Genomic DNA, 27,757 nt, shown 5'->3' with positions numbered 1-27,757 from the left:
AGGAGCGGAAATGGCGGCGGGCGAGACGGCGACCAAGCCCCGTGTTGAAGGCGGCGTCAAGGGGGCGTGGTCAGGTGAGTGCCGGGTCCAAAATGTGCTGAGCCATCATTATGTCTTCAAATATCTTAGTCAGTTAAGGGGCCTTAACCCTGCGCAATTTTGTTCCACCATTGTCACGGGGGTGCTGGAGCGAGCTGTTCCCAGCCAACTGTGAATAGCAGGTGGGGGCGGACACCCTGAATGGGTGACCAGCCAATTGCAGGATACGCTGAGACAAACACCTATTTGCGCTCGCACTCATCGCTATTTCGTTCGATTCGATTCAGTTTAGCGTAGAATTAGCTTAGCGTGTGTGGGAGGAAACCGGAGCACCCAGACAAAACCCACACGGGCACGGGGAGAGCATGCAAACAGGAAACTGGGAAGCCTCCATCGGAGAACTGTGAGGCGGGCGGGCGCAATTCTGTCCGCGGCCAAAGCGCTCCGTTCTAATGGGAGATCTGAGGTGACTTTGACTTTTGATTAACGACGCTTCTCCAAAGGATGGGAGAGAGAGAGAGAGAGAGAGAGAGAGATGGGGGGGGGGGGGAGGAAAAACTTTTGCCAAAATGGCTGGCTGTCAAAACGCGGGCGCCGCCGCCACAGCGGCGGGAAGAAAGTGAATAATAATTGGCGGGAAGAAAGTGTTTGTTATTAAAATATTTGTCGTCGCCGAAGCCCCAGAGGCTCTCGCCGCCCTTCCCCACTTACGCCGACGTCTTTCCCTTCCAGTGACATCAAGAGACGTTGGTTTGGCGAACGCGCAGCAGCCCCCAAGGGGGGGAGGCGCCGCGTGCGTATCCCATGAGCCTTTGGGGCAGGAGACCCGGGGAAATTGAAGTTGGGAGATGCTGCAAAAAAGAGGCTAGCCAGGTAAGGTAGGATTTTATTATTATTATTATTATTATTTTTGTTATTATGCCACGCCCCCTCCTTAGAGTTGATATTTTGTGTAAGTATAAAATGACCTGCAATAATCCGTTGTCTTATCCATTGAATTTTTGGTTGTGCATCACACCGTACTTTGCGGCGACCGTTCCCCAAAATCGGCGGGACAATAGCGTCGCTGGCGCTCTCCTCCGTGATCTTATTATCCGTCGGGCAATTTAACAGAGAGGCCTTCGGGGAGCGACAATGGGACGGACGGAGGGACGGAGGGACGGAGGGACGCGGGTGGGGGCGAGGCTTGGGGCAACGCCACTCGCTCTAATTCCCGCTGACCTCCGCGCCTTCCACGCCGTTTTGCCGTTTGATGGAAAAATCGATGCGGAGAAGCTCCTCCCGCCGTGAAGAATTCAAAACAAGGGAAAGCCACGCACGCCATCGCTCGCCGGGTTCGAGTTGAGCCCCCCCGAACGACCGCCACGAACGCACCGTGAAATGAGAGGGAGAACCAAATGACACAATTAAAGACGCGGCGCATTTTTGACACGCGTGAAAGACGAGCGACGGCGTTTGAGCTCATCGTGGAGATGGACGTCCAATCCGTTTAAATATTATTGCCCATATTACTTAAAAGTAAAATATTGGTTTGGTGAATGGTTTAAAAAAAAAAACGCTTTAAAAAAATGTCACTCATGCTCCCCTTTTTGTTATGAAACAAGTTTTTAGGCTTTATTTATCCCCAAAACTGCAACTATTTTTACCAGGTTTTTGTGCCTTGTTTAACTATGTGCGCTAAAGGAAAAATAATAATAATGTAACTTGCGTATTAATATGAATTGAATATTCACAAAGGGTTTCAACATGCCTGCTTTGTAAGAATGTTAGCATAGCCTCGCTAAGTCCCATTTTGGCAAGCACACTTGAGCGAGCGAATTTGAATATTCAATTCATATCAATACGTAAGTTACATTATTATCATTTTGGCAAGTGTGCTGCATTATGGCTAGCATAGCGCGTTAGCTGAACGTAAGCAAGTGAGGATGGGCGTCCCCCTCTGTCGCCGCCGTCGTCGCCCCAGGCAAAGTGAAGAGGTACGCTAAAGCCAGCTGCTACGTCCGTATCAATGATGGCCGCTCCCAACTCGTCCTTGCCCGGGCGCTGACCTTCGTCGGCACATTCAAAACGGAGCGGCCCGCCGCGCCCAGATGGCCGGCGTGCACGCGGCGTCCGGCCGGGGAGGGCAGATGCGGGCGGCCGCTCCTCGGGGCGCGCCGGGCCGCCCAATTTTTTTATTATTTTTTTTAGGCCTGGCGTGCACGCCCACCGTCCGTCCGTCACTCGCTCGCTCATTGGCTTTCGCTCGGCGCCGACCGCGGCTGGCGCGGGAACGCCGGGTGCCAGGGAAGAAGCCCTCGGAGGTTCCCTCAAGGTCGCGGCGTCCAGCTGGCCACGCCGACATCTGTTTGAGGCCTCCAGACTGGCCGGGCTCGGCCACGCGCCGACCTTGTCGGACAAGGTCCCGTTTGGGAAGATTTCCCTTAGTTTGAAATGACTAAAAGCGTAATAGAAAGACGATAGATTGAAAGCTCAACGGCGACACCAATAAATGGCACGCAGGCTTCTGACTGGCCGTCCCTCTAATGCCGATTTGATACACTTTTACAGCCATTGATTAGCTGCCCACCATCGTGGTTTATTGATCCCGGCTGTTTTTTTTCTTCTTTACAGGGCCTCTGATAAATACAGAAATGAAGACGGACACCCAGGAGGAGGAATGTTTGGAATTTGAGCGGACGATATGATCGGGCGGGATGAAGGTAGGAGAGCGTACCTAGCTAGCTAGCGGTCGGTAGCTAATCACAAATGCTAAATTTGAAAAAGTACATCTTACTATATGAGTCTTTAAGTCATCTTTATTCATCTTTGGGTACATATTACTAAACCGTGTATATAGTTAGTCATTATAATAAATTAATTAAAGTAATTTTTGCGTATAGTATAGTTTACTAATCAGCGGTTATAGACTAGCTACGATTTTTTTCCCCCCCATCCCGGCATTTTAGCTCCATGGCAACGCGCCCACGCTAGGCTAATTCCAAATAATAACAAGCGGAAAGCGACAGGCTGGCAAAAGAGCGGCGTTGCGTCCCACCGGCGCGAATGAAGCCGGCGGTCCCGACCTGTCACTCAGCCGAGTCGAGGCCTCGTGACGAGCGTTAAATGGGGGCGCGCTCCACGTGGCGGGGCTAACGCCGTTAAGCGGAAAGCGTCGCCGTTCGCTCTCAAAACGGACGTCAACGGCGGACAACGTGCGTATGTTAGTCAGTCGGGTTTTTTTCCCACCCAGAAACATCTATTACCGTGCGCACCCCCCCTCTCGGCGTGGGAAATTGGGTTAACGCTCGCTAAGTGTCCCATCGTTAGTGCTGTTAATTGACTAGTGCGTGCGATAATTAACAGGGAGCACACTGCCTAGCTCGCTAATCTTATTTAGGTCATTTGCATTTAAAATGGTTTCCTTCACCGGCTGCCCGAAAATGAGGAAGAGGAGGAGGGAGAGGAGGAAGAGGAGAGGAAAAAAAATGGCCGACTCGTGCAACCTTTGCATTGAACAAACATTAAAATCATATTTATTAAAAAAAAAAAAAGAAATAAAGAACTCAGTGTAGAAAATTGACTGGAAAAGTAGTTTCATTAAAATATATATAGTATTTAAAAGTTAAAAACAATAGGAATAGAAAAAATAATTATACATAAATAAATTTGAAAAGAAAACCATCTTAAATAGTTTTAGCAAAAAATGAATAGAAATGAAAGTTAATATAGAAAATATGTTTCCTAAAAAGACTCATAAAATGGTCTTTTAAAATCCGTTTAATAAACGATTACATATATTTGAATGAATTTTTTCAATTGTCTTTTTATTTGTTTTTTAGCTCATTGTGTATTACCATAATTCTTTAGTTTTTTTTAATCTTGTTGTTAAGCCATTGACCGCAATAGGCGTCCAATCCCCCCCCCCCCCCGTCGCGTCGCCGTGTTTGAGGCCATGCTAAATTTCCCTTTGAAATGGCAGCAATTGAAGGAAAAAGTTAGCGCTGAAAGTCTTTTTAGTTTTGCCTCCCGCTTTTAAAAGTGAGCATATTTTTTTTAGCGGACAGACGACGAGCACACGCTGTGTTGGGATTTGCGTCCTTTCCTCTTTGAGCTCATGCAAATGCCTAAAAAGAAAAAGAAAAAGAAAAAGAAAAAAAACGGCACAGTCGTGATTAAAATGCACTTCTAGTGATTGCTCTTGTTTAAGTTATTTTTTTTTTCTTTTTTTTCTTCGTTTGGGGGCGGCGGCCACCCACCATCGCCACGACCATCGCGTGCCATTAGAATAACAAATGAGTCCACCCCGATGTATATTAATAACGGCACGCGTCGCCGGAATTCATCATGGGGCCGCGCTCAAAAGACAATTGAAAAGCCCCCGTCTCATTTTTGCCGCCGCCACACAATGTGGCGTTCGGTGATGATACGTGACTAACGCTTTACGCGACGTCCAATCATTCTGTTGTCAATTTCTGTGGGACTGCCAACTCTCCCACGTCCAATAGATTGCTACCATTGGCACTTAATGATTAAGTAGAAAATGAGTTGAATTGTTTAAAATAAAAATAAAAAAGCTAGACTTGACTTTCACGTGCATTGACTTTAACCGGAATGCTGCCCCTACCAAGATGGCCGATGTGGGGCCATTTTTCCTGCGTTTGTTGTGAGGAGAAAGCGGGAGGGTCGGCAGCGGACGAGTGACCGTTCATCTACCGCCACTCTTCCCGCATCAAACGGATTGGACGTCACTAAATTGACGGCCTTTTAAAATGAATTATTTCTATTGTGTGCGATGCCATGTTAAGTTATGCTAGCTGTAATTTAAAGCTAATCTAAAGCAGAGTCCCATTTCTAATACATACATGTCAAAAAGTACTTCCTGCCCGAACTGGAGTGTCCAACCCGCCATCCTGAATTTCCTCCATTTTTTTTAAAAGGGAATGACTTTGCGTGGGTTTGAAATTCCTGGTCTAAGCAAAGCGCCAAAGATTTGCATTTCATTCCCCCAGCGCGCCCATTTTTTAATCACGTCCCCGGCGCTCTTGTTTCGCTCGGCGGTCGCTGACGGATCGGATCGGCGCCCCAGATAGAGCGTCCGTTCTTTTTTTTTTCTTTTTCTTTTTTTATTCCCTCCATCCCCAAGCGGACGCGAGACAAATCACAGTCATTCTTCTCGCTACGGTGGCGTCATGTCCCTCAACTTGTCTCCACAACGCCGGTTGTCTCCACTTTTTGACCGTTTTGAATAATAATGCGCCGATAGTGTTTCTGATAGCGGTGACCATTTTGAAAAAATATAAACACAAAGCCTAGTATGATGTGTAAGATACGAAAGCGGGAAAAAAACCTAAGTGAACCAAAAAAAAATGTTTTAGTTTTTAGTTAGTGTTCATTCATTTGCGCTGTTTGCAGCAGTTGAAATAAATTGGACGTCTCGGCCGTCAATTGAACTTTAAACCACCACAAATTATTGTAAAATACAACAGAAACAAAATTGACAAATTACAAACACCACAAAAAATTGTGAAAAAATACATCACTGCCAAAAAGTGCCAAATAAAAATAGAGGAAAAACCTTAAACCAAAAAAAAAATGCTAAACCAAAATAACTGCAAAATATGCATGAAAAAGATAGCAAAACTGAAAAAACCTTAAACACAAACAAAGTAAATAAATAAATAAATGCATTGCAAAAACTGTAGGAAAAGAATTGCAAAACTGAAAATCCAAAAACTCTTTGCAAATTTAAAAAACTAAAATAAAAAGAACCTTTTAGATTCGGGTTTGATGGCCTGCCATTGACTAGAGTAGACGTCCAATCCGATCCTTCCTCTCCTCATCCTCAGCTTTGAACTGGACTGGAACTGGAAAAAAAAAACGGAAGTCGGTAGTAACGCTTTGTCGCCATTTGGGGGGTGGGGGGGCGCTGGCGCCGGTAGTGTGTGTGTGTGTGTGTGCCACTCTGGGGGCCGCCACGGGCAATTCTTCTCCCGTTTGAAATTGAAAAATCCGCCACACGTGCACCTCTTTAGCGCCCGAACCTTCGCTAAGTTCTCTTAAAAGCCGTCCGGGCCTACTCCACCACTCCAGCACTCCACCGCGGCGCCCTGACAAAGAACACACCTTCAATTAACCCAGCCATTAACATTTTAGAGGGAGTCGCTGTTTGGCTCCCTCGGGCCGCCGCGCTTTTCATATTCAAATAACGCAACTTTAAAGTAGGTCACATCTCATTCGTGCGCCAAAAAAAAAGAGGTGGAAAAAAAAATCGGCGGTTCGGGAGGAAACGGCGCTCCGAGTGGCGATAGAAGTTTGAAAAAGAAAAATACGCCATTATTTTTGGTCGGGAAACCAATTGGACGTTACCTTCATTTGGGCTCAATTGTTTGTTGTTATTCCTAACCCGCTTTTGTTAAAAATAATTTGGCTTTCTCTCACTTTTTAGTCATTTTGGGTCACTTCCGGTGCCAGGCGTCCAATCCGTTTTGACTGGGTGGGAGGGGCCAACTAAAAGCCCCATTAGAGACTTAAATTATTAAAGCCCTATTTTTAAAAATATATATTTTTAAAATATACAAAAACATTAAAAGATCCTGTTTTCCCCTTTCTGTTATATGTAGATATAGAGAAATAATTATAATATAAATTAATAAAAATAAAAGAAAATAGTTTTTTCAAGTTTTTATCCAATTTTAAAAAATAATAATTTCCTGTCTTTTTTCCTATTTAAAAAAAAAAGTTGTTTTTTTAATCCACTATATTATGTAAAATTGTCTTTTCTTTAAAAAAAACATAGTAAGAGATCCAAATGAAAAAGTTATTTAAAATTCTTATTATTATTTTTTGAAACTATCACTTTACCATAACCTACGTTGCGAACGGGCAAAGATAAAAAAAAAAAGTTGATTGGTATTCGGGCGCCGCCGCGCTATTGTGCCGCTAAATTGCCAATAGTGTTTTCTTTGCTTTGCTAATTATTAATTAGCCCTCTCCATGCATATGTGTTTATTCCTAATTGCATTTGATGGATGAGTGGCAGCTCTGACACCCGCTCGCAAGCCATTAACGGGAAGGCGCCGTCTATTTACGTGGGGCGCAATGACCGGTCCTCCCGCTCGCTATCCATCGGCGGGATGATCTCGTTGATTGAAAAGCGCTGGGCCGTGTCATCCCAATTATTTGGAATTAGAAAGGAATTCCCGCCTTCTGCGCCGTGACGGCAAATTGGAAACATTAGACGCGTAGACGGGGGAGGGGAGGGGAGGGGAGGGGAGGGGCGGGGGAGGACGGCGCGAAGGCGGCGACCGTCCGGAAACGACCGCTCTCAAAGTACCGCTAATTGTTCATGACGTGGAAAGATTGAACATTTTTCAATGACGACTTTTTTGCGTTGCTCCACAAAAGGTGGCGCAACAGATGTAGATTGGCAGTCATCGTAGTGTTTTTCGCCTTTTTCTATTTCTAGCTTTTTTCGCATTTTTGTCCTGCTGCTTTTTTTAGGGTGTTTGTCTTTTTTTGCCATTTTTATGGACCTTCTATGACTTTGACTTCCGCAGACGTCCAATTCAGGACCTTTTAAAAATGAAATCCACAAAAGCGCTAAGCTAACGTTGCTTCTTTCAACCCCTCCCACTCGAAACGCATATTTGTATATTTGCGCCGCGGGCCAGGTGTTTAAAAAAAAAGAAAAAGTTTAGCGGGAATTAAAAAAAGAAAAGAGAAGAAAAGAAAGCAAGGAGCCTGGAGCCGGGAAGTTCTCAATAGCTGGGAAAAGCGGAGTAGCGTTCCTGGAGGCTTTTGCGCCCGTGATCGTATGATGCTAAAAGCCTGCTTGCTCAAGTGCCGGATTTGAACGTCCCACGAGGGCGCCGCGCTTTGCCCGAGTCGGAGGAGGGTTAGCGCAAGTTCACTCGCTAATACGCCGCCTAACTTTTTTTTAACTCTGCAAATATGGCAAATATTCCGAGCTCCATCCAATAGAGAAACTCGAATCCCGGGGGAGTTTTTGCCGTCAAAATATTCGGTGGCGCGTCGACCCATTTACCAACAAACGTTCCCACAAAAATAAGTGTCAAGCTAGAAAAAAAAATTTTTTTCAAGACCTAGCTTTATTTTTATTAAGATGTCATATTTCTGTCTTGTACAGCTCAATTGGCAATGAATAAAAGAGCGTATCGTGCTAAAACTAACATAAATCGAGTCCATTTTTTTTCCGACACAATCAAATTTTCTCCAATTAATTGATCTCATTCCGTCCCAATAGATGGGACATCACATAATAATATAGGACGGAACCGTTATGGAAGAAATATTCCAACATGTAACATATTTTTCTACATGATGGATTCCTATATTTTCCTATCATAATGAGTACACCCCTGATTTAAACCCAAGAGAGGATGCAAAATAGCGATTTTTGTTACCCGACACCGGCTTTGACACTCATAAAGTGTCCAATCAGCTTTCGTCGCGGCCTTTTAATTTAGTTGAAGGCTCCGCCCCCTCCTCCGTCCAAAACGCTTGTTTTAAAAATAGCCCAAATGGCTTTAATCTCATCGAACGGAGCCAAAAAAAATGCCGTTTAGCCGTGACCGAGCGCGCCCCGCCCCGGAATACGAGATTACGGCGTCCCGATATAGCCCCCCGCGCCGCCCGTTTATTTTTATCCTCTTATGACGGCGGCGGCTGCCAAAGTGAACCCGCCCAAAAACGCTGAGTGCGAAATACGAACGCTCCCCGCCGGCGCCACGGGGCGACGTGACCGCTGCGCTTGCTATACGGCGACGGGGGTGACCGCGCGGCACCCCTCGCGCGCGGTGTCGGGAGGTCGGAGCCCGTGAAAGTCAACGGCGCTTTCCGATTCAAATACGGTCGGATTGGAAAATTATTATTACGATTTAAAACAGGCCTAGATCGGTTTAAGTGTGGAATGAATTAGGGGATAAAACTTCTTCTCGCAACAAAGTCAAACGTTAGCGCAAAGACAAACGAAGAGAATCCTTTTATTTACATTCGACGTCGCTCAAATCCTCGAAAGAGGAAAGCGGCGTTTCCCGGCGGCCCACCGCCGCCGCCGCCGAGATGAGATGAGCGTTTTCCCCCCATCAGACGCTCGCTAAGTGGCAAAGTTTTGTAGCGGCGTCGGCGATTGAAGCGCCGCCGCTTTGACGTGCGCTCCGGGACCCGCCCGGGCTCGCTCGCTCGGGAAGGCCTCGTCGGCGGACGCGGCAAAGCGCTGACGCCCGCTCGCCACCAATTTGAGATGAAGGTATCGATCGGGGCGCGATGACACCGCCACCGCCACCGCCGCTTTGTGTTTAGAGGTGACTCCCTCCCTCCCTCCCCCCTCCGTCCGTCCCTCCCTCGTCGGGATGACATCAAAATTGGCTATTTTTAACTCCCGTGCTGCCGTCCTCGGCTTTCTCAATTTGCTCGTTTGCGTTGCCACATTAGCACCGAAACTGTTGCACTTGAAAATAAAAGTAACCAAAACAGCGCAAAAAAGGCCATTTACCATTATGCCGTTAGCCACACATGCTAACGTGTAACGTGACGGAAGGACGGATGACATCTTCCCATTTTGTCCTCATAGAAATGCGTTGGAAATTGGTCATTGATTTGTTAATATTTTTTATTATTGATGATTGAAATGAATCGGAATGCTTTTATTGTGATTGTCATGACAATGAGATGTCGTGTCATCCCGATTATAAGCCTTTATTTTTTTTATCCAATCGGTGAACTGAGTGAAATGATCAAATAGAAGGATGTACGTAGCCTATTCTGTCGTTTTAATCCAAAAAAATTGGACTGAAGACGTCATTAAATGGGGTTGTTGTGTGGAGAACAACATAGCGCTTTAAGATGGTTAGCATTTCCGCCAAGCAACGTCTGTGAAAAACATAATAATAAATATTCCGCCTCCGAGTCCAATCAAGATACAGCGGGAGCTGATTAACGTGTGTGATGTTTGTTTTTTTGTTTTTTTCCCAGATCCTTCATTAAATGCGGATTGAAGTGAGGCTAATGGCGCTTGTCAAACCCAGGAAGGAGCGCCCGCCCGCCCGCCCGCTCCAGTCCCGGTGGGCGCCAAACGGCGGCAGGTGAGTCAGATGGAATCAAAAAGCAAAAACCAACGCGGACATCATAATTAGCTGCCGCAATGTGAAAGGGAAAAAGCGTGATACACACACACAGATATTCAATCCAATCCAAAAATCATGATAAAAGCAAATAAATAAATATTTGAAAAATACTAATAATAAAATCAGCATGGTGGCAAATATCACAAAAATTAAAGTCATTCTTTGCAAACACATCAGACACTAAAAAGCTCCTTAATTCCATGCAACAGTTTCTTAGCACCGAAACGCCACAAGAGGGCACTAAACTATTTTATCATTGAAAAATAACTGAAAATCCCCAAAGAATTTCAAAGAACAGGCATTAAATCTCCAAATACAACAATCCTATTTTCTTAAATTTTGTAAACATTTAGCTCATATTTGCCCCAAAAAACTAAATGTATTTATTTGTCTATTTTTAACCACACGTTGTACATCGACGTCGCCGTCAGCGACCGGTGCAAATTCGAATTGTCTTCTTACGCTGGTTCGAATCCCGCCGAGTCGGTTTTGCTCAATCACGGACGCAACGATCAGATTAGCGTCGGCCACGGCGCCGTTTCCGAGTGATTTCCTGTCGAAGACCGCCCAAAAAATCCCACCCTTAGCCTCCCGAGCCGTTCGATTCCCGTGTGTCAAAAGGGGGCGTGTCTCCAATCCGTGGGCGTGTCTGAAATCTGTCTTCTTTTCAGCGCGTCTCATTAGAAATATCAACATATCCCCGTTATTGATTATGTCTGGATGTCTTAATGGGATCTTCTTCTTCTCCCTCCGCTGGAAAGTACATTAATGCCAAAATATTGATCAGGAATTTAATTGAACGCGGCGCTCCGTTTATGAATGGGCCCCCGTCGTGACTCTGATCCGAAGTGACAGCGAATGGGAGGGCGGGAGGGATGGGGGCGGGTCGTTTATGTTATCTCGAGGCAAATAAAGGGGGTTGCTCCGTCCCCCCCCCCGGGCGGGCCTTCTGGCTCGGGATCGGTAGCGATCGGTAGCGCCCCACGGCTTGCGTACGTATTGATCACGTCGGGGATGCCCGGGGGTGATGGAGTCGTTTAAAAGCTCACTAATTAATGGGAATTAGAATTATAGTTTATGAGATTAGAATCGGAAATTGGCATTTTTGGAAGGTATTGGCTTACTTTTTTAGGTCTTAACTCATCTTTTGGATTTTGATGGCGTGGGACGTCCCATTCATATTGGCTGGGGGGGAAAAAAGCACGACTTATAGTCCAGAAAATACTGTCGTAGAGTTGTTTTAGCGGTAGTCGTCGTCAAATTGTCACGTTTTTAAAGATAGTTTGGTCTCAACGTGCCGCTTTGATGACTTTTGGAAACTTTTCGGTGATCATGCCAAAGTATTTGACTCGCTGTCGAAGTTTGCATGGAAAATGCTCCCTAAAAAATGTGAAAATAGATGTAATTGATGCAAAATGAGAGAATTTCTCCGTGGGCAAAAAGCGCATCTTAGTTTGTGTGTTTTGTTCTATAGTAAGGGGGCTTTGCAAATCCCCCCCCGCTCTTCCCACTTAGTCCGCTGATGGGTGTGGGAAGCAGCTGCCTGCCGTCGCTTCAAAAGAAAAGCGCCACTGGAACGCCAAAGCCGCGCGTAAGCTGGCGCTCAGCCCCAAAAGCGCCGTAAACAGTCGGACGTGACTTGAGCGCACCAAAAAAATAATAACAACAACATGCCTTGAATTCTGTGCAATTTCAATAGCATAAAATAAAATCAAAATGTCGTACCAAAAGGGGAAAAAACATTTTTTTAAATCCTAGAGCCCCGCCCCCTTATCCCTCAATGCCCATGGCACTTGCCACCCTAAAAGACAAACTTATCAAATATATTAATTAGAATCCAAGTCGATAACTTTGATATGTTGCTTGAATTATAAAAAAAACTCCATACTACTCCCCAACATTTGCTCTAGCACCCCCACGACCCTTTTGGCCAGAAGCAAATAAACGATCCCACGTTGTCGTACGCATCAGAGCTAATTTTGACTTTTTATGGCTTTTGCTAAATTGAAGCTGATTGTCTTGATAACTTAATTTCGATGTATTTATTTAATTCCATATTAATGAACATTTATAAATGATAAATTCGTATAATTCCAAACCCGTGAATGTTTGAGTGGATCCGCCACCGCGGGCGCCTCCCCCTCATTGGCCGAGCCAATGGGCGCCGGCCCCCGAAGACTTAGTCCCGCCCCCCCGCGCTCTTAAAGCGCCGCCCGCGCATCAATGGAGAGTTCCCCCTCTCTCTTTCTCTCTTTCTCTCTTTCTCCCGCTCTGACTGGCCGGTTCGCTCGCTCGCTCGCTCGTTCGTTCGCTCCTCTTCCCGAGACCGCGGAACGGCGAGACGATGCGGCCGCTCGGGGAGTGATCCATCATTTGGCCATCTTTTTTTTTTTCTTCTTTTTCTTTTTTAATTCTTTTTTTTTTTTAATCTTCCAATCAGGAATGCTTAACGTGGACTGATGGATGTTTCCGAAGTGTGCTTCCCCGACTCGCTCTGCTACCATAACCAGTAAGTACTTTTTTTATATCAACTTTTTCATCAAGTGGAAAATGACTCCTAGTCGTTTTTTTTTTTTGAGTTAGCGAAAAAAGCGTTTCCAAATGGGACGTCCAATCCGTTTCGACCGGGAGATTGGACGTCTAGCGCCGTCGGTGGCGGGGAGGATTGGTTTTTATGGGGTGTCCGTGGCGCGGGGACAAATTGATTTGATTGACGGCTAACAAATCGGAGATTGAGTTCTTTTTGGGGGGCAAACAATGTGGGGGTTTTTAGGAGCTTTTTGGTAGTATTTTTTTTTTTACATTTCAGCTTGATTTATGATTTTATGTTCACTTTTTTTGTTTTGAAGCATTTAATTGATTGTTTTTTTAAATTACAGAGTTGTGGCTGAGGTAGGGATTTGTTTATTTAATTTATTTTTGTTGTTAAAAAAAGGAGTGTTTTAAATGAAAATAGGGTTTTCCATTTTTAAGAGAGTTGTCATTTTTCAATCAAAAATAACATTTTATATTTGTTTTTGCTCATGTTATTAAGCTGGAATTTGATTCATCCCTTCAAAATTGTATCTATAAAATAATATACATGTTTTTAGGTTATGCATGAGTTTGCATAGCAAAAGTTCACATTTTAGATCTTGGAATTTGTTGAAAGGACCAAAAATAGTCTCTTGGCGTATAAAAAAGTTTGTGAGCCAAAGGTTTTCAAAAGTCTATTTAAATATTGTAAATTAATGTAAAAAAAAATCTTATTTTTAGTGTGATTTGTTATTTTCCCCCAATTTTAGCAATATTTAAAAAGTCATCTTCTGAAAAGTTGCCAATAAAGTTACTCTAAAGTAAATAAACTAAAATAAGTTTCTTTGAAATGACTATATTGTAGCAGAATTTTTCTAATTCTAATTTATTTATCAATATGTTTAGAAATATTTTAATTTCTTTAGATTTACTTATTTATTTTTTTATGTCGTATTAGTCTTATAAAAGTATATCAATAACTAAGAACTAGTTTTAAAAATGACGACTTTTTGACGCGGTCCTCGTCAGGTTTAAGAATATTGGAATATTGACGTTTCATTCCTTGGACGGCGCCAGACGTCCAATTTAGTCATTATAAGGCCCTCATTGTTTGCCATTGACGACGCGTGACACCCAATTCATTTATTGTTTATGTTTTAACGAGAAGAAGTGAAAGAAAAGAAAAAAACACAGACCATCAAGAACAAATTGAACAAACATTCTCCCAGTCTCAAGTGAATGGACGTCCATCGTAGTCAATGGCAGCCACGGCGTAAAGCCAAAGGGCCGCGGAGAACGCGCAGCAGACGTCTGAAGGTTAAGCGAGCGAGCGAACGGTAATTGAAATGCGAAACGGGCCGAGCCGAGAGGAGAGCAGAGGAGATGGACGGCCATCTCTGTTTATTTATGAAATCAATATGCTAACTGTCCCTCGTGAGTCGCCGCGTCCGTCGCCAATGACGCCGAAAGTCGCCTTTCCTCGTCTTTGCGGCCTCCGTTTCGGATATTGACCCCATTCCACTACTGCTCCAATGCTTATTTTGGATTGTTTTGGCCCACTAAAAAGAGTTTAGCGCCGGTCGATGTCCAATGCGTTAACAAGTACACGACAACAAGTATTGAAAGAATACAAAAGTACAAAAACTAAGAAAAAAATACATTAAGTAATTGAAAAAAACTAATAACATATTTGGTTAAATGTTCATACATATTGAGAGAAAGGAAAATTAAAAAAATGAAAGGAGGAATTAATGAATCATTATATACATTTTTGTAGTTATTTTTCTGTATTTCCTTTTTTTTCCTTCTATTTTTTTATTTTTAGGATTTCCCATTTTTTTATATCTGTATCTCTCGCTAGATATTTGTATGTAGGTTTTTATATGTATTCATTCGTTCATTTTCCCAGCTATGAGAGTCGCGGGGGGGGGGTGCTAGAGCCTAGAATACATGTGAATTCTTCTTCTTAGTTTCATGTCTCCTACTTTTGTTTATGTATTCTGTTCAATGTACATTCAAGCAGGTAGGGCTTCCGTAAATAACATTATTTCATCATATTCTTGTCCTATTTTTGCACCTGCAAGTCTGATCTCCAAAAGGGAATTAACCAATAAAATGACAGTGTTATTTTGAAGGCAAAATGATGCGTCAAAGTGTTAAAGCGTGGCCAAAACAAATCCCGATTTGATGCCGCTCACTTCCTGTCAATGTTTTTTTAACCGCTGGACGACACACACACACACACACACTGTACGTTTGTGTGTGTGTGTGTGTGTGTTAATAGTGATTAAAAATGCATAAGCAAGTCTCAGGTTTTTTTTTTCTCAAAACAGGAAGTGAGGCGGCAGATCGATAGATGCCATCGAGGTACAAAACAAAAGGCTAGTGAGGATTCAAGATAAAAACGCCATCCAAAACAGGAATTTAAAATGTATTAGATATTTATTGGTATTGAGAGGAGAGTAAACGATATTTAACTGTCATTACATTTGTGGTGGTGATGTTTTTGTTTTATTTTTAAATTGCAAATTGACCATTTTTTGACATTTATTTCATGTGAAATGATCCCTTTTTGTTTTAAAATGCTTCTCATCAAATTATAACTCATTTTCTTGACATTCTAGTGTTTATTCTAAAGAAATGAAGCATCTAGTTGTCAAACTTTGACAATTTCGGCCGTAAAAAGCGGCACATGGGGAATTTGGTGTTAGCGCAATGCTCGCTAATAGCATTTTGTTTGTCTTTGTACTTTTGGAAATTGCTGTTTATCATTACTTTTTTTTGACAACTTAAATGCGCACACGTATTGTGTTTAGTTTTCTCTGTCATTTATTTTGTGTGTATTTTTGTGTGTGCTTGCAGGCTGTTTAGCAGAATGCCCTCCTCGGAGGAGCGCCACCTGTCGTCCAGCTGCGGTTCTTACGTCAAAACGGAACCGTCCAGCCCGTCGTCGTCGTCCCCGGTGGACACGGGCAGCCGCCACAGCCCCGGCGCCCGCTCGGACGCCAGCGGCGGCGGCTGCGGCAACGGGGCGCGCCGCCACGCGCTGGACTCGCCCGTCTTCGCCCACGCCGGGGGCGGGGCCTGCCCGCGGCACTACGACGACTGCCGGGGAGTTCCGGACGAGCGCTCGCCCGTCAAGTGCGAGTACGTGCTCAACGCCGTGCCCAAGAGGCTGTGCCTGGTTTGCGGCGACGTGGGGTCCGGCTACCACTACGGCGTGGCCTCCTGCGAGGCCTGCAAAGCCTTCTTCAAGAGGACCATACAAGGTCAGAGGTCAAGTTTTTTTCATCAATTTAGAATTGAGACAGGAAATATTCCAGGGAAAAACCATACAGATATAATACTAATTTATACATTTTCTATTTCATTAGCACCAAATTCATTTTCTAACCTATGCGACCTTTGACCTTTCTCCTTATCACACCAAAATATAACCACTTCTTCTATTTCTTACTTCCATAATAATAATAATAATAATCCTTCCTGAGTGATCCCCAAAAAACATGCATACAAAACTGAATATACCGTATTGTCCGGATTATAAATCGCACCCGCCAAAAAATACACCATGAAGAGGAAAAGTCAACCTTGTGTAAAGGGGTTAAATTTGAGCAGAGAAAAATGTAAAATTAAAAAAATGGAGATTAAATTGGAATCTCTCAAATATAGAATATTAAAAAATATAGCCTAGCAAACAAAATCTTGACATCTAAAAATCCACCCGCCAAATTCCAATCTTTTTTTCCCTAGCGCTCGCTGACTTTGCGCCGTCCCGCGGCCCCTCTTCATCCTCCTCATCGTCGCTCGCCTTTGACGAAGGACGCCCCCGAAACGAAGCCCGGGCGACCGTCATTGGTCCGCTCGCTCAATAACAATCAGTGTTGGGTGACTGTAATTAAGAAGACGGCGTTTCCGCGGGAGAAAGTCAAGAAAGGAGACGTGGGGGGGGCGTGGTGTCTTCGGGACGCTACGGGCGTCCAGTTAGGAGACGGCGTCCTCTAAATAAGGAAAGGGGACGGCGCTTTAATGGAATGCTAATCAGGGAAGGGGTCCCGGCCCCGCTAAAACGGGGGGCCAAGGACGGGGCCGGCCTGAGTGGGGACGCATAATAGCGTGGCGGAATAATACGTCAAATTTTACAGGAGGGGAAACATCACAGAGGCCAGGGAGGGACGGTAGACGTCCTCTGGGGGAATCAAAGTCGGACGCCGCCAATGAAAAGCTCGACTGCCGTCAAATGTTTACTTTAGGGAAATATTTCTAGACTGTTTATTGTTAATGTCATCCCCATATAAAACATCACGTAAATACAAAGTGTAATTCTCCTGTCCGGGGCTAGAGGGCAGCACGCCTTTTTAGTTTTCGAAACTTGACCAAAGAAAAAGAGAAACAATGAAGTCTTTCAACCTGCTCGTTTTTGGAGGGAATTTCTTCCCATTAATGAGGCTGGATGTCGTTGGAGTCGGCCATTTTGGATCAGTGGCGATTGGATAAACAGCATAGTTTGAAATGGATTACTCAATTTTCGACCTGTTTTTAAGCGACTTCCTTTTTCATAAATCAATAAATTTGCCACGTACGTCTAAAAATTAGTGATAGAGTATTTTAGTGAAGAACACTTAAGTCCTCTACAATCGAGTCGTGACGCTAAAAAGTTTTTGTCGGCGTCGCACGGTATGAAGAAATAATGTAGTGTACCCAAAATGGCCGCCCGTGCGTTCTTCTAATATGTGGATTCGGACCACCGAAAAGGACACAAAAAGAAACAGATGGTGTATGATACAGAATTATTGAGTGTGAAAATGTATTTGAAGCGTAAGCCGCAGTGCCAACGTCCTGGCTAGCATGTGACCTCTCCGGCACCCTCTGTGCCAGGGATCCTGACAAATGTTGGCGCCTTCTTCTTCACCAACAGCAGGATGTGGATATTAGCGTTGGTGTGTGTATGTGTGTGTGTGTTTGTGGGGGTGGGGGGCTTTTTGGCAGATCCTGCCACCGTCCACACCTGGTTTGCTGTTTTTAGCTCCCTCCCATGAATGCATCACGCCACTCACGGGACATTGTCAAAATATTCTGTCAATGGGATTTGGTTTGGGGAGGTCACAACGTTTCAATTTTCTAAGTTCTGGCTGGAAAAAAAAAAAAGAAATAAAAAAAACATTTTGCAGTGAATCCGAAAAATACAATAAAATGCGTCAAGGGAATTAAAAAAAATACTTGCACAAAAATCCCATTCAGAAAAAAAAACAATCGTAATCGACATGAATGCGCACAAAAGTAGTTATAAAGGAAAAAATGTGTTAAATGCACAAAAATCACATTTCTGAAAAAAATTACATGGATTTGCAAGCAGATGTAGTTGGGAGGGAAAAACTCAAAAGTCTGCTCGTTATTTAAAAATATAAACTACTTTAATGAATGTTTATCACTCATAAAAAGGTCAAAAATGCTACGTGCTTAATTTGTGACTGCTGAATAACAAATATTCCACTTTAATGGAGTCTTTATTTCTTTTATTCAGGCAATATCGAGTACAGCTGCCCGGCCACCAATGAGTGCGAAATCACCAAACGGAGACGCAAATCGTGCCAAGCGTGTCGTTTCATGAAGTGTCTCAAAGTCGGCATGTTGAAAGAAGGTTAGTGGCGCCATTTTCAACCTTGTTGTTTGGAAACAAACTTTCTTTTCGGCGTGGATTTGGGGAAGGGCCTTTTAGCGTGCTCGCTAGCTAGCTAGTCATCTCTGGGGGAAAAAAGGAGCTCTTTTGGCAGTTTCAGGAGCGTTTTGATGATGGGCCGCGGCTGGAAAAAAAGCGCGGCAGGCCACGTTGGCCCAGTGAACCCTGAAAAGAAGGCCGATAAAAGGTCAGGCGGGCGGGCGGGCGGGCAGTGGAAAAAGGCCGTGATTGCGCGGAGCGGAAAGTATGGTGTCAGTCGCTAATAGCGCCCACTAAGACCACCCCGCTGCTACTCTACACGGTCCAATTTGAAAAAGGATTCGGCTCGTGTCATCAGCCAGCGCCTTTCATTTGTCAACTCGTGTTTTTTTTATCTGCTCTTATTTTGGGAGGCTTTGGGTTAGGTTTTTTTTTGTTTGTTATAGCTTTTGTGTTTTTGTTGTTTTGGGGTTTTTTTTTGTTGTTGACTTTATTTTTACTATTTTTCTGTTGTTTGCTATGGTGTTGGAAAATGTGTGTTTATTTTTTTTAGGTCGTTTTTTGGCATTTTGTGATATTTTAGTGCATTTTTGTTTTGTGTGTTGTGTTGCTTGCTTTTATTTTGTCATCTTTGCTTGGATCACGCACGCCATCGACATCATTCTCGCTTTTTGAGTCCACATTTCTGCCGCTTGTCTTGGCCAAGAGCAACTTTGACACCTAGGGGGTGTCGAGAGGTCGGGGGGAGCGAGTGGGGGAGAATGGGGGGGACTTCCAACAGCTGTCTTGGTTGTACTCCCGCTTCTCAGTACTGCTCCATATCACATGCCGGAGGAGATAATCAGGTGTCCGTTACGAAGGGCTTTTCAAAAAACAGAAATAAACGCTACCACAACGTCCACGGCAAAAGTTCAAACCTCCAAAAAGTTCACACTATTCAATGAATCAAAGCATTTTTTGGGCTTCACTAGTTTAAGAATCATTTTAGATCATCGCAGAGGATAAACGTGTTTTACTTGTCGATTGTTTAACTCGTTATAAGACTGCCATGTTGTTGCTAATTGTTAGCATCGGCACTAGACACGGCTGGTTTCACAGTGAAGTTGTGTATTTTTAATTTAGATTGTTTACTGTCTTCCAAACTACTTTTGGATGATTTGATTTGAGTCTTATTTCTAAAAATCAGCTCTTGTAATTAAATAAGAAAAGGAGAAAAAAAGTATCTCTAGCTTAGATGACAATAATCACGTGAATGTCGCCTCGCGTTAGCTTATAAAAATCACATTTCTTTCTATTTATGATTTCAAACAAAGAGTTAAGGTAGAAAATCAAGTCATTTTGACCAAAACAATGAAATCCCCAGCGCAAAAAGCATCATTTAAAAACATATTTTGTTATTTTTAGCGAGCCGGGATTTGATGGTGATCCGTTTGCTTATGCGGGCGGCGTAGCGACGGACTTTAAAAGACAGCGGAGTGTCGCCAGTGGTGTAAATTCCTCTTGGATTCCCCCGGAACACAAAAGGAAGGCGATTAGGATGCTCTTTCAATTTCCTGACACCGACTATCCACTAACCTAATTACGCGGCGTGCCCGCGGGGGAGCTCCTCCTTCCCGGCAAACACACTGACATCATTTTACGCCCGGCAGATTGAAGCTAAATCCGGACGGACCCCCTCTATCCTACCCGACGCCAGCTTTCCAGTCATTGATACGGTCAAATAGGCTTCTCGTTTTGTCGCGTTAGCGTCGAGCACGTTAGCCAAACTGTCCGACCCAAAACTTTTGACGTCGGTGCGAAACCTTTTGAGACGATTGTTTTTTTTTTTTGTCTTTTTTCCCGACATGGTGAAAGAGTTCCTGACCTTTTTTTTTGTTCCTTTTCAGGCGTCCGTTTGGACAGAGTGAGAGGAGGCCGGCAAAAGTACAAACGGAGGATGGAGGCGGAAAATGGCGGCTACCTGGGGCTCACCATTCCGCCGCCGGCCAAAAAACCTGGTGAGATTTTATTTGATCTCCTTGAAAATCTGTAAACATTTCCAGCTGAAAATATTTTTTTCCCAAAGGTCATAAAGTCATGGTACAAAAGCCTGAGCGCTAAATGCTAACACGTAATGACGCATAGGCTAAAGAGATGCATTCTTTTTTTAAATGGACCTAATAGTATTGTCCAAGGTTTAGTAGCTAAATGCTAACATATAATAAAAATAGCAAGGCTAATGAGAATTGACATTCTGTTTTTTTTCTTTATTTAGCATCCATATGAATATTAAAACAAAAAATGCTGAAATCCTATTATGTTCTAATAAGTTTGTCAGCTAAACGTTAACATTTTTGTTTCCTTTGCCCATGTTTTTTTTGTGATCAAAATTGACCTAATACCACAAAGTTTGGATGCTAACATATAATAAGCATTATCACAGCCAGGCTAATGAGAATTAGCATTCTGTTTTTGTTTTCTTTATGAAGCTTCCATATGTATATATTAACAAAAATGCTGAAACCCTATTATGTGTTCTAATACGTTTGTCAGTATTTAAATATAAACACACCATATCATGGAAATTCGCATTGTTTTTAAAAGTTTGGCCCAAAAAAAACATGCAAATGGAAATTAGCTAGTTGTTTTAAAACCTTTTCTGTCCTTCAACCATTTTGCTTTTTGTTTCTCAGTGACCAAAATCGTGTCGCATTTATTGCTGATGGAACCGGAAAAAATCTACGCCATGCCCGACCCCAGCATTCCCGACGGCGACATCAAGGCCTTGACCACGCTGTGCGACCTGGCCGACCGTGAGCTGGTGGTCATCATCGGCTGGGCCAAACATATCCCAGGTCAGTCCGCCCGACGGCAATACACGCCCAAATGGATTAGAATTAGACTCCATTGATTTGTGGGGGCGGCGCGGTTAAATAAGAGCGTGTTATGTAAATAAACGGCGGCGTGAGTGCGCCCAGATGCTTGCCTGTTAAATAAAAGACAGGGAGAGGCGGCAGATGCCGCTCATTGATCCAATCAATGACGGCGTCCAGAAAAGAAAAAAACTCAATAGGCGCATTTTGGGCCAAAAATTAAGACGATTTTCAGACAGCCCTCTTTAATTCCAAATGATTTTGTCAAGCGCTCCCACTGGGAAGTAATAATGTGGTCAAAAATAGCTAATATTGATGATATATAGCATATTAGATGGAATAACACACATATTTATGCAAGTGTATTCTGATTATTCTAGAAAGGTTGTCATTTCAAATTGAAACTTTATTTAAACAGTTTGAACAACGACAGTTTAACATGGTTTCTGTAATTAATCTTGGTTCATCTCATTCCTATTGCAGTAATGACCAATGCGATGAAAGGCCATTTTATACTCAAGAAAAAATATTTCTGTAATTATTTGAGATTGATTGGGATGGATTTTGTTTAGTTCTAACAGAAATTGCGATTTAGCTTAGACATTTTGGCCGTGTCAGTCTATTCTGATTCCCCAAAAAAGTCTTTTGTTTGAGCCCGAAACACCCGAATAATTTCTCAATTTTTCGGCGTTCTTTGTGACTTTGCGGCCCCCCTCCCCAAGGACCCCCGCTCTCGTGATTGCCTCTGTCTTTTTATTAGGCCCATTAGGGCTCTTAAGGGGCCGCTAATGATAGCAAATGAAAGGCGAGCCCGGCGCCGTCCGTCTATTTCCCAGCGCGGTTCAATTACTCATCCCATTCGGGCCAAGAGAAAACCTCCGCTGGCCATTTTTCACGCCCCGGCGAGCGCCGACGGACGTACACGTCTTAAACCGTTTTGTTGGAATCGTTGAAGTCAGTCCATTTAAATGAGAAGTGGGCCCAAATTGAAACGTCCAAGCTCCTCCCAGTTCTGATGGTCTAGACGGGCGTCGCCGTCGATAAGCGCGGACGCCGTATTTTCAGCGGGAAAAATAGGTTATTCGGTCTGGATGGCGTCCTCGGCTCAATATTCTGTCATGTTTGCTCAAATTAGCATGAAATCGCTCGGCCGGAATATTGATATTTCATCACGCCGCGCACTTGACCGGGGGGCGGGCGACGCGTCTCACAGTCGGGGGGGGGTCTCGATAAATTTGCTGGGCGCCAAAAATGTGGGTTAAATGGAGGCCACTGAGGAATTGACGATTTTTGGCCCAAAATGGAACACAAAAGACTTTCTGTTGACGTCCAAATAACCTTTATATAAATTACAAATTGATATTTATAAACAGCCTCTGGCGGAATACCTTCCTATTTATTTATTTTTTCAGATATTCTTAAAAAAATGCAAAAGTTTTGGGACGGAGAGAAACATTTTTAACATTTTAAAAAATGCCCCTCAATAATATGGAGTTTGCTAGCTAGAAAAAGATTGATTTCTATTTTATTTTTCCTCTAAAATGCCCCAATTTTTCATGTCGATCGCTTTATTTCCTCTTTAATTTAAGCAGTTGATTGACTAGTTGGCCGCCTTGCCGCCAATCAATAGCGCGTGATTGCGCTAAATAGCGGCTAAGCCTCCCGTTTCCCCGCAATGGCGCCTTTTGGGGCTCCGGGGTGGAATTCCCCACGCCTCCCGGCGCTACAGTAGCGTTTGAAAGCCTTTTCCACTCGGCTAATCGCGTAGCGGATGTCCTGCGTCAGTCGGGTAATCGATGACCCTTTGGCGTGGGCCGCGCTGATTACAATCTGCTAATCAATGGCAAATCCCCCCGCTCCCAGCGGCTTCCTTTGGCCGCCGCCGCCGCAGTCCCGTTTAAGTGCCAATCAGCCGAGGCCCCGCCTCCGAGGGGACGCTCTCGGATCGTAGCTTTGGGATCGATCGGGAAAATTGGCCTCCGAATGACGGCGATGGGCGTTTCAATCCGTTTTTTTAATAATTCTTCAGGGGTTAAAGTACAATTTGATATACCGAGCTAGCTTGAGTGTAAACTAGTTTGTGTTAGCCATCTCGTTGAGAAAAAATAATTGCAAATGAAGCAGAATGTCGTGATTGGAATGGATTGAGATTAATCTCATTTTTGCTGTAATGGACATGAAAATGATTGGTCGCAAAGGTCATGAACCAGGCAGGTTTTAAAAAAAATAATTATCAAGATTTAGATTTGTCTAAATCTTAAGTCATTGATCGCCATTTTTGTTACTTGGGACAAAAGACAGTAAGTGATGATGACCCATGCAAATTTCTCTAATTATGATCTCAAAAACAGGTGAATGTGAATAATGGCAATTTTAAAAAACAAAAAAGGGACTGCACTTTTGTACCTAAAATGAAATGGAATGAGTCACACAAGTTTGTCTAATCCATTAAGACCAAATATAACAATAACCTTATTTGCTTTTGAATTTCTCGATTAATCGAAACTATTCGGACTGTAACAAATAATCAACTTTTTTTCTAATTGTACAGTGTACTTCAATCGGACGGGACGTGTTTTGCCGTTCGTTATTATCTCTTCCAAAAATCTTTTTCATGCAAAACGGCCATTTATCGATAATCTAATCTTCGGCCAATCCGTTTGGAGAAAAAGACGAGAGAGGGAGAGACATTTTAATAAAGAAAAGTAGCGGCGGAGGGATTGAATTTTCCCGTCAGGCGGGGTTAGCGAGGTCCGATGGCGCCCACCAGCCCGGCCGATCCGTCAAGTTGCGTTTTGGCGACTCCAGGCTTCTCCACCCTGACGCTGGCCGACCAGATGAGCCTCCTCCAGAGCGCCTGGATGGAGATCCTGGTGCTCAGCATCGTCTTCCGCTCGCTGCCCGGCGACGAGGAGATCGTCTACGCCGAGGACTACGCCGTGGACGAGGGGCGGGCCTCGGCCTCGGGCCTGCTGGACCTGCACGTGGCCATCCTGCCTCTGGTCCGCCGTTTCAAGAAGCTGCGCGTGGACAAGGAGGAGTTCGTCACGCTCAAGGCCGTGGCCTTGGCCAACTCGGGTGAGACACCTTTTTATTCCTTGCTACCTTTTCTTCTTCTGCACTAGAAAAGTCGCGGGCGGGTGGGTTCGATTTGTCAACCGGTAAATAGCGGGTGGGAGAGCGAATGGGATGAGAAAGAAATAAGTTCTGACTTGGTTTTGATGGCTCTCTGCGTTGACTCGCCCCTCCCAAGATGGCCGCCCTTATGTCGCGATTTGGTGACATGCCCTCTCGGGAGCCATCTTGCTTGGGGCGACCCACCTTCCCATTCCAGTCAATGTATTGACGTTAGAAATCAAGTCACCACTCTTTCTTTCCTCAACCAAAAGAGGATGATCAGACTCATGGGCACTCCCATTGACGGCCATGAGCGTCCAATCCGAGTCAATGAACTTGGATTCAACGAATCGGACGCACCTTAGCGGTGACCTCATTTCCATTCACGCCGGCCGGCGTCCATCTCCCGAAATCGCTTTGGGTTATCTCCCCCGTCGATCGGACGCGAGATGGCGTCCCATTAAAAGGGAGTCAAAACTGGAATTGTCTCCGGTGTCGGCGAGCTGAAGGGTACCGAGATAAGGCGGGACGAAAAAGGTCGAGTGGGGGGGGCCGGTGGGGGGCTTTTTAATTGAACAGCTGACGCGGGGACGGGGACGGGGGCGGTCGTCTCCGTGACGGCTTCTGTCACGGGCCGCCTTCGATATATTTAGTTTCATTAATTAGCCAAACGCGGGCCGTCGATAAAATGCGGAATGGCGAGACGCCGCGTGCTTTTTACATCGATCGGGAAATGACGGCGAGTCTTTAAACCCGAAAGGTGTCAAAGCATTTTGTTCGATGACGAGGAGAGGAAGCTAAAGTCCGCCGCCGTCGGCCCTTTTGAACGCGCGGCCCCCGTAAGCTCGGGGTTTTAGCGCCCCTAAAATCCCTCCCTCCCCCCTTTCGTACACGGCGCCCGCGCATGACAGCTGCGGAAATTCACAGCCATTGATTTAGTCATTAGCGGCGTATCGACGGCGGGCCGCTGACGGATTACGTGGAAATTGTTTCTTCAAAGTTAGCTTTGCGTTCCCACCGGACGCGCCGGCCAACGGGGATCACGGGAGTCTTAACGGGGGCCACACGCTTCTTTTCCCAAGATAGAAAAGCGCGCCAAAGTCACGTCGTCAGCTGCCGTTCTGCACTTGAGCGCAATATTCCAAGAAAATGCTCATTCGATCGACTCTCTGGAGTTTTGGGGGCATTTTTAGCTGACTTTCTCTTCATTTGGGGTCGTTTACTCTTCATTTGGGGGTATTTACGGTTCGCTTTTTCATGTGGAACGGCCATTTTGGGTCTTTTTCTCAATTCTAAGACATTTTCTGTTGACTTTGGGGTCCGTTGGCCTCCATTTTGGGTCTATTCTCTCAATTCTGAGACATTTTCAGTTGACTTTGGGGTCCGTTGACGTCCAATTTGGGTCTTTTTCTCAATTCTAAGACATTTTCTGTTGACTTTGGGGTCCGTTGGTGTCCAATTTGGGTCTTTTTCTCAATTCTAAGACATTTTCTGTTTATTTTGGGGTCCGTTGGCATCCATTTTGGGTCTATTCCCTCAATTCTGAGACATTTTCTGTTGACTTTGGGGTCCGTTGGCGTCCATTTTGGGTCACTTTCTCTTCATTTTAGTTGCATTTAAGGGTGACTTGCGTTCAATTTGGAGTCATTTCCCGTTGCATTCTCTTCATTTTGGGGCACTTGTTGATTTTGTGTTTAGCTTTATTGATAGAATAGAAACACGAATGGGAAGTGACCAAAAATGGACAAAAAGTGGGAAATTTAGCCTACATGGTACAATAGTTAACATATAGCTATGTTCTATAGTGATGTCATTTTTTTATTTTATTTTTTCTCGACGCTCCTTAAACAAATGGCGCGACGGGTGGGCGGTCCTCCCGAGGGAAAGTCGGCATAAATATGGCGTGGCGCTGGCAGAGATTCATTTGCTTGGCTAAAATGGAGTACGTGTTTGTTTGCTGATTTTTGCTTTTTTTTCTCTTTCTCCCCAGACTCCATGCAAATCGAGAACGTGGAAGCCGTGCAGAGGCTGCAGGATTCCCTGCACGAGGCCCTGCAGGACTTTGAGTCGGCGCAGCACCCCGAGGACCCCCGGCGGGCGGGCAAGCTGCTGATGACGCTGCCCCTCCTGCGCCAGACGGCCACCAAAGCCGTGCAGCACTTCTACGGCGTCAAGATGCAGGGCAAGGTGCCCATGCACAAACTCTTCCTGGAGATGTTGGAGGCCAAGGTTTGACGGTCAACCGCCAAACGGGGAAAGGGGACGGAGGGGCGGGGCCAAAGCCTGTCATTGTGCCAACGGGGAGAAGCCCGGCCGGGACGATTATCGTGTAGAAAAAAAAAATGTACAGAAAGTGCGAAAGGGAGGTCCCTTCCATATCATTTTCATGCTCTTGTGGATTTGCAGCTTTTTCATTTCATTCCATTCCCCAATAAAATCTCTCATGTTTCACTGCCATTGACGGCGATAGGCTTAGTCTTTTTATTCAAGGGATTCGTCTCCATTTGCCGTTCAATTCGCGACCTCGTGTTCAAAATGGCTGTCGCTTTCTCTTTCAATTTCAGACGCTTGTGTGATTCATTGACCGTACAAAAGTGCCATGGAAAAAATATGTCAGAAATTTGCATGATTCATTTTTAACAATCTTTTTGGTTGAGTGCATCTCTATTGAAAGAATTGAATTTTTTCATGTTATCACTTTTTGTCTTTGCATTTCTATGTCAATGATATTTACCTCAATTCCATTCACTAACATTCTTTTGTCCCAAGAACAAAATTGCGATTAATCGCACCCCGCCGGGTGAGATTAATCTCAACTCAAATTTGCCATGTAGATTTTACAATCCCTTTCAAAACCTCATTGTAATTAATCCCATTCATTCCTCATTGATCACGATCCCCGCCGGCCCTCCCAGTCCGCACGAATTAGACTTCTGTCGTCGTCAATGGCACCCAAAGTGAAAATCATGCTGTTATTGTGAATAAATAAATAATCTGTTTCTTTGAAATTCGTGTACATAAAATGTATTTAGCGGGGGGACGGGGGGGGTCGTTCCCAAGCCCCTCCCACAAATGTGCAATAACGTCCGATTTGTAAGACCCCAACGTGATTGGAGGGGCAACATCACCTCGCAATATTTTCTTGTTTTTTTTAATCCAATCTAATGACACCCTGTTAATGTGACCTGATTGATAGCTCTGCAATAAACACACTTGTGGTGTTATGATGTCATATTATAGTCTTTCTCATAACTACTTGTTTACAAAATCTCTGTATTTTGCTTTGAATGTCAGTTTTAAGACAATTTTCAACAGAATACCAACTTTAGAAATTTGGTTTTAAGAAGCAATGTCTGAAAAGACAAGAAATAATTTTGTATTTTGGTTAAATTTAACCATTTTAATCCATGACCTTTAGCCTTGTTTTTTTATTTTTCATAACTACTTGT

The 27,757-nt window shown here is 44.3% G+C and overlaps 1 protein-coding gene across 1 annotated transcript; it reads left to right on the top strand.

Moving 5' to 3' along the window:
- Positions 1-27,540, top strand: esrrgb (estrogen-related receptor gamma b). The gene is made up of 11 exons (XM_077587485.1): positions 1-74; positions 772-912; positions 2,653-2,741; positions 10,015-10,124; positions 12,607-12,675; positions 15,543-15,949; positions 18,205-18,321; positions 20,226-20,336; positions 21,012-21,173; positions 24,000-24,269; positions 26,299-27,540. Exons 5-11 carry the CDS (start codon positions 12,626-12,628, stop codon positions 26,541-26,543), a joined length of 1,362 nt encoding a protein of 453 aa, XP_077443611.1. The 5' UTR covers positions 1-74; positions 772-912; positions 2,653-2,741; positions 10,015-10,124; positions 12,607-12,625; the 3' UTR covers positions 26,544-27,540.
- The last annotated feature ends 217 nt before the right edge of the window (positions 27,541-27,757 follow it).

This window comes from Stigmatopora argus, chromosome 19, assembly GCF_051989625.1.
Source record: "Stigmatopora argus isolate UIUO_Sarg chromosome 19, RoL_Sarg_1.0, whole genome shotgun sequence".
Classification (NCBI taxonomy): domain Eukaryota; kingdom Metazoa; phylum Chordata; class Actinopteri; order Syngnathiformes; family Syngnathidae; genus Stigmatopora; species Stigmatopora argus.
The sequence above is the reverse complement of the archived record's forward strand: the minus strand, read 5'-3'. Positions and strand labels throughout refer to the sequence as shown.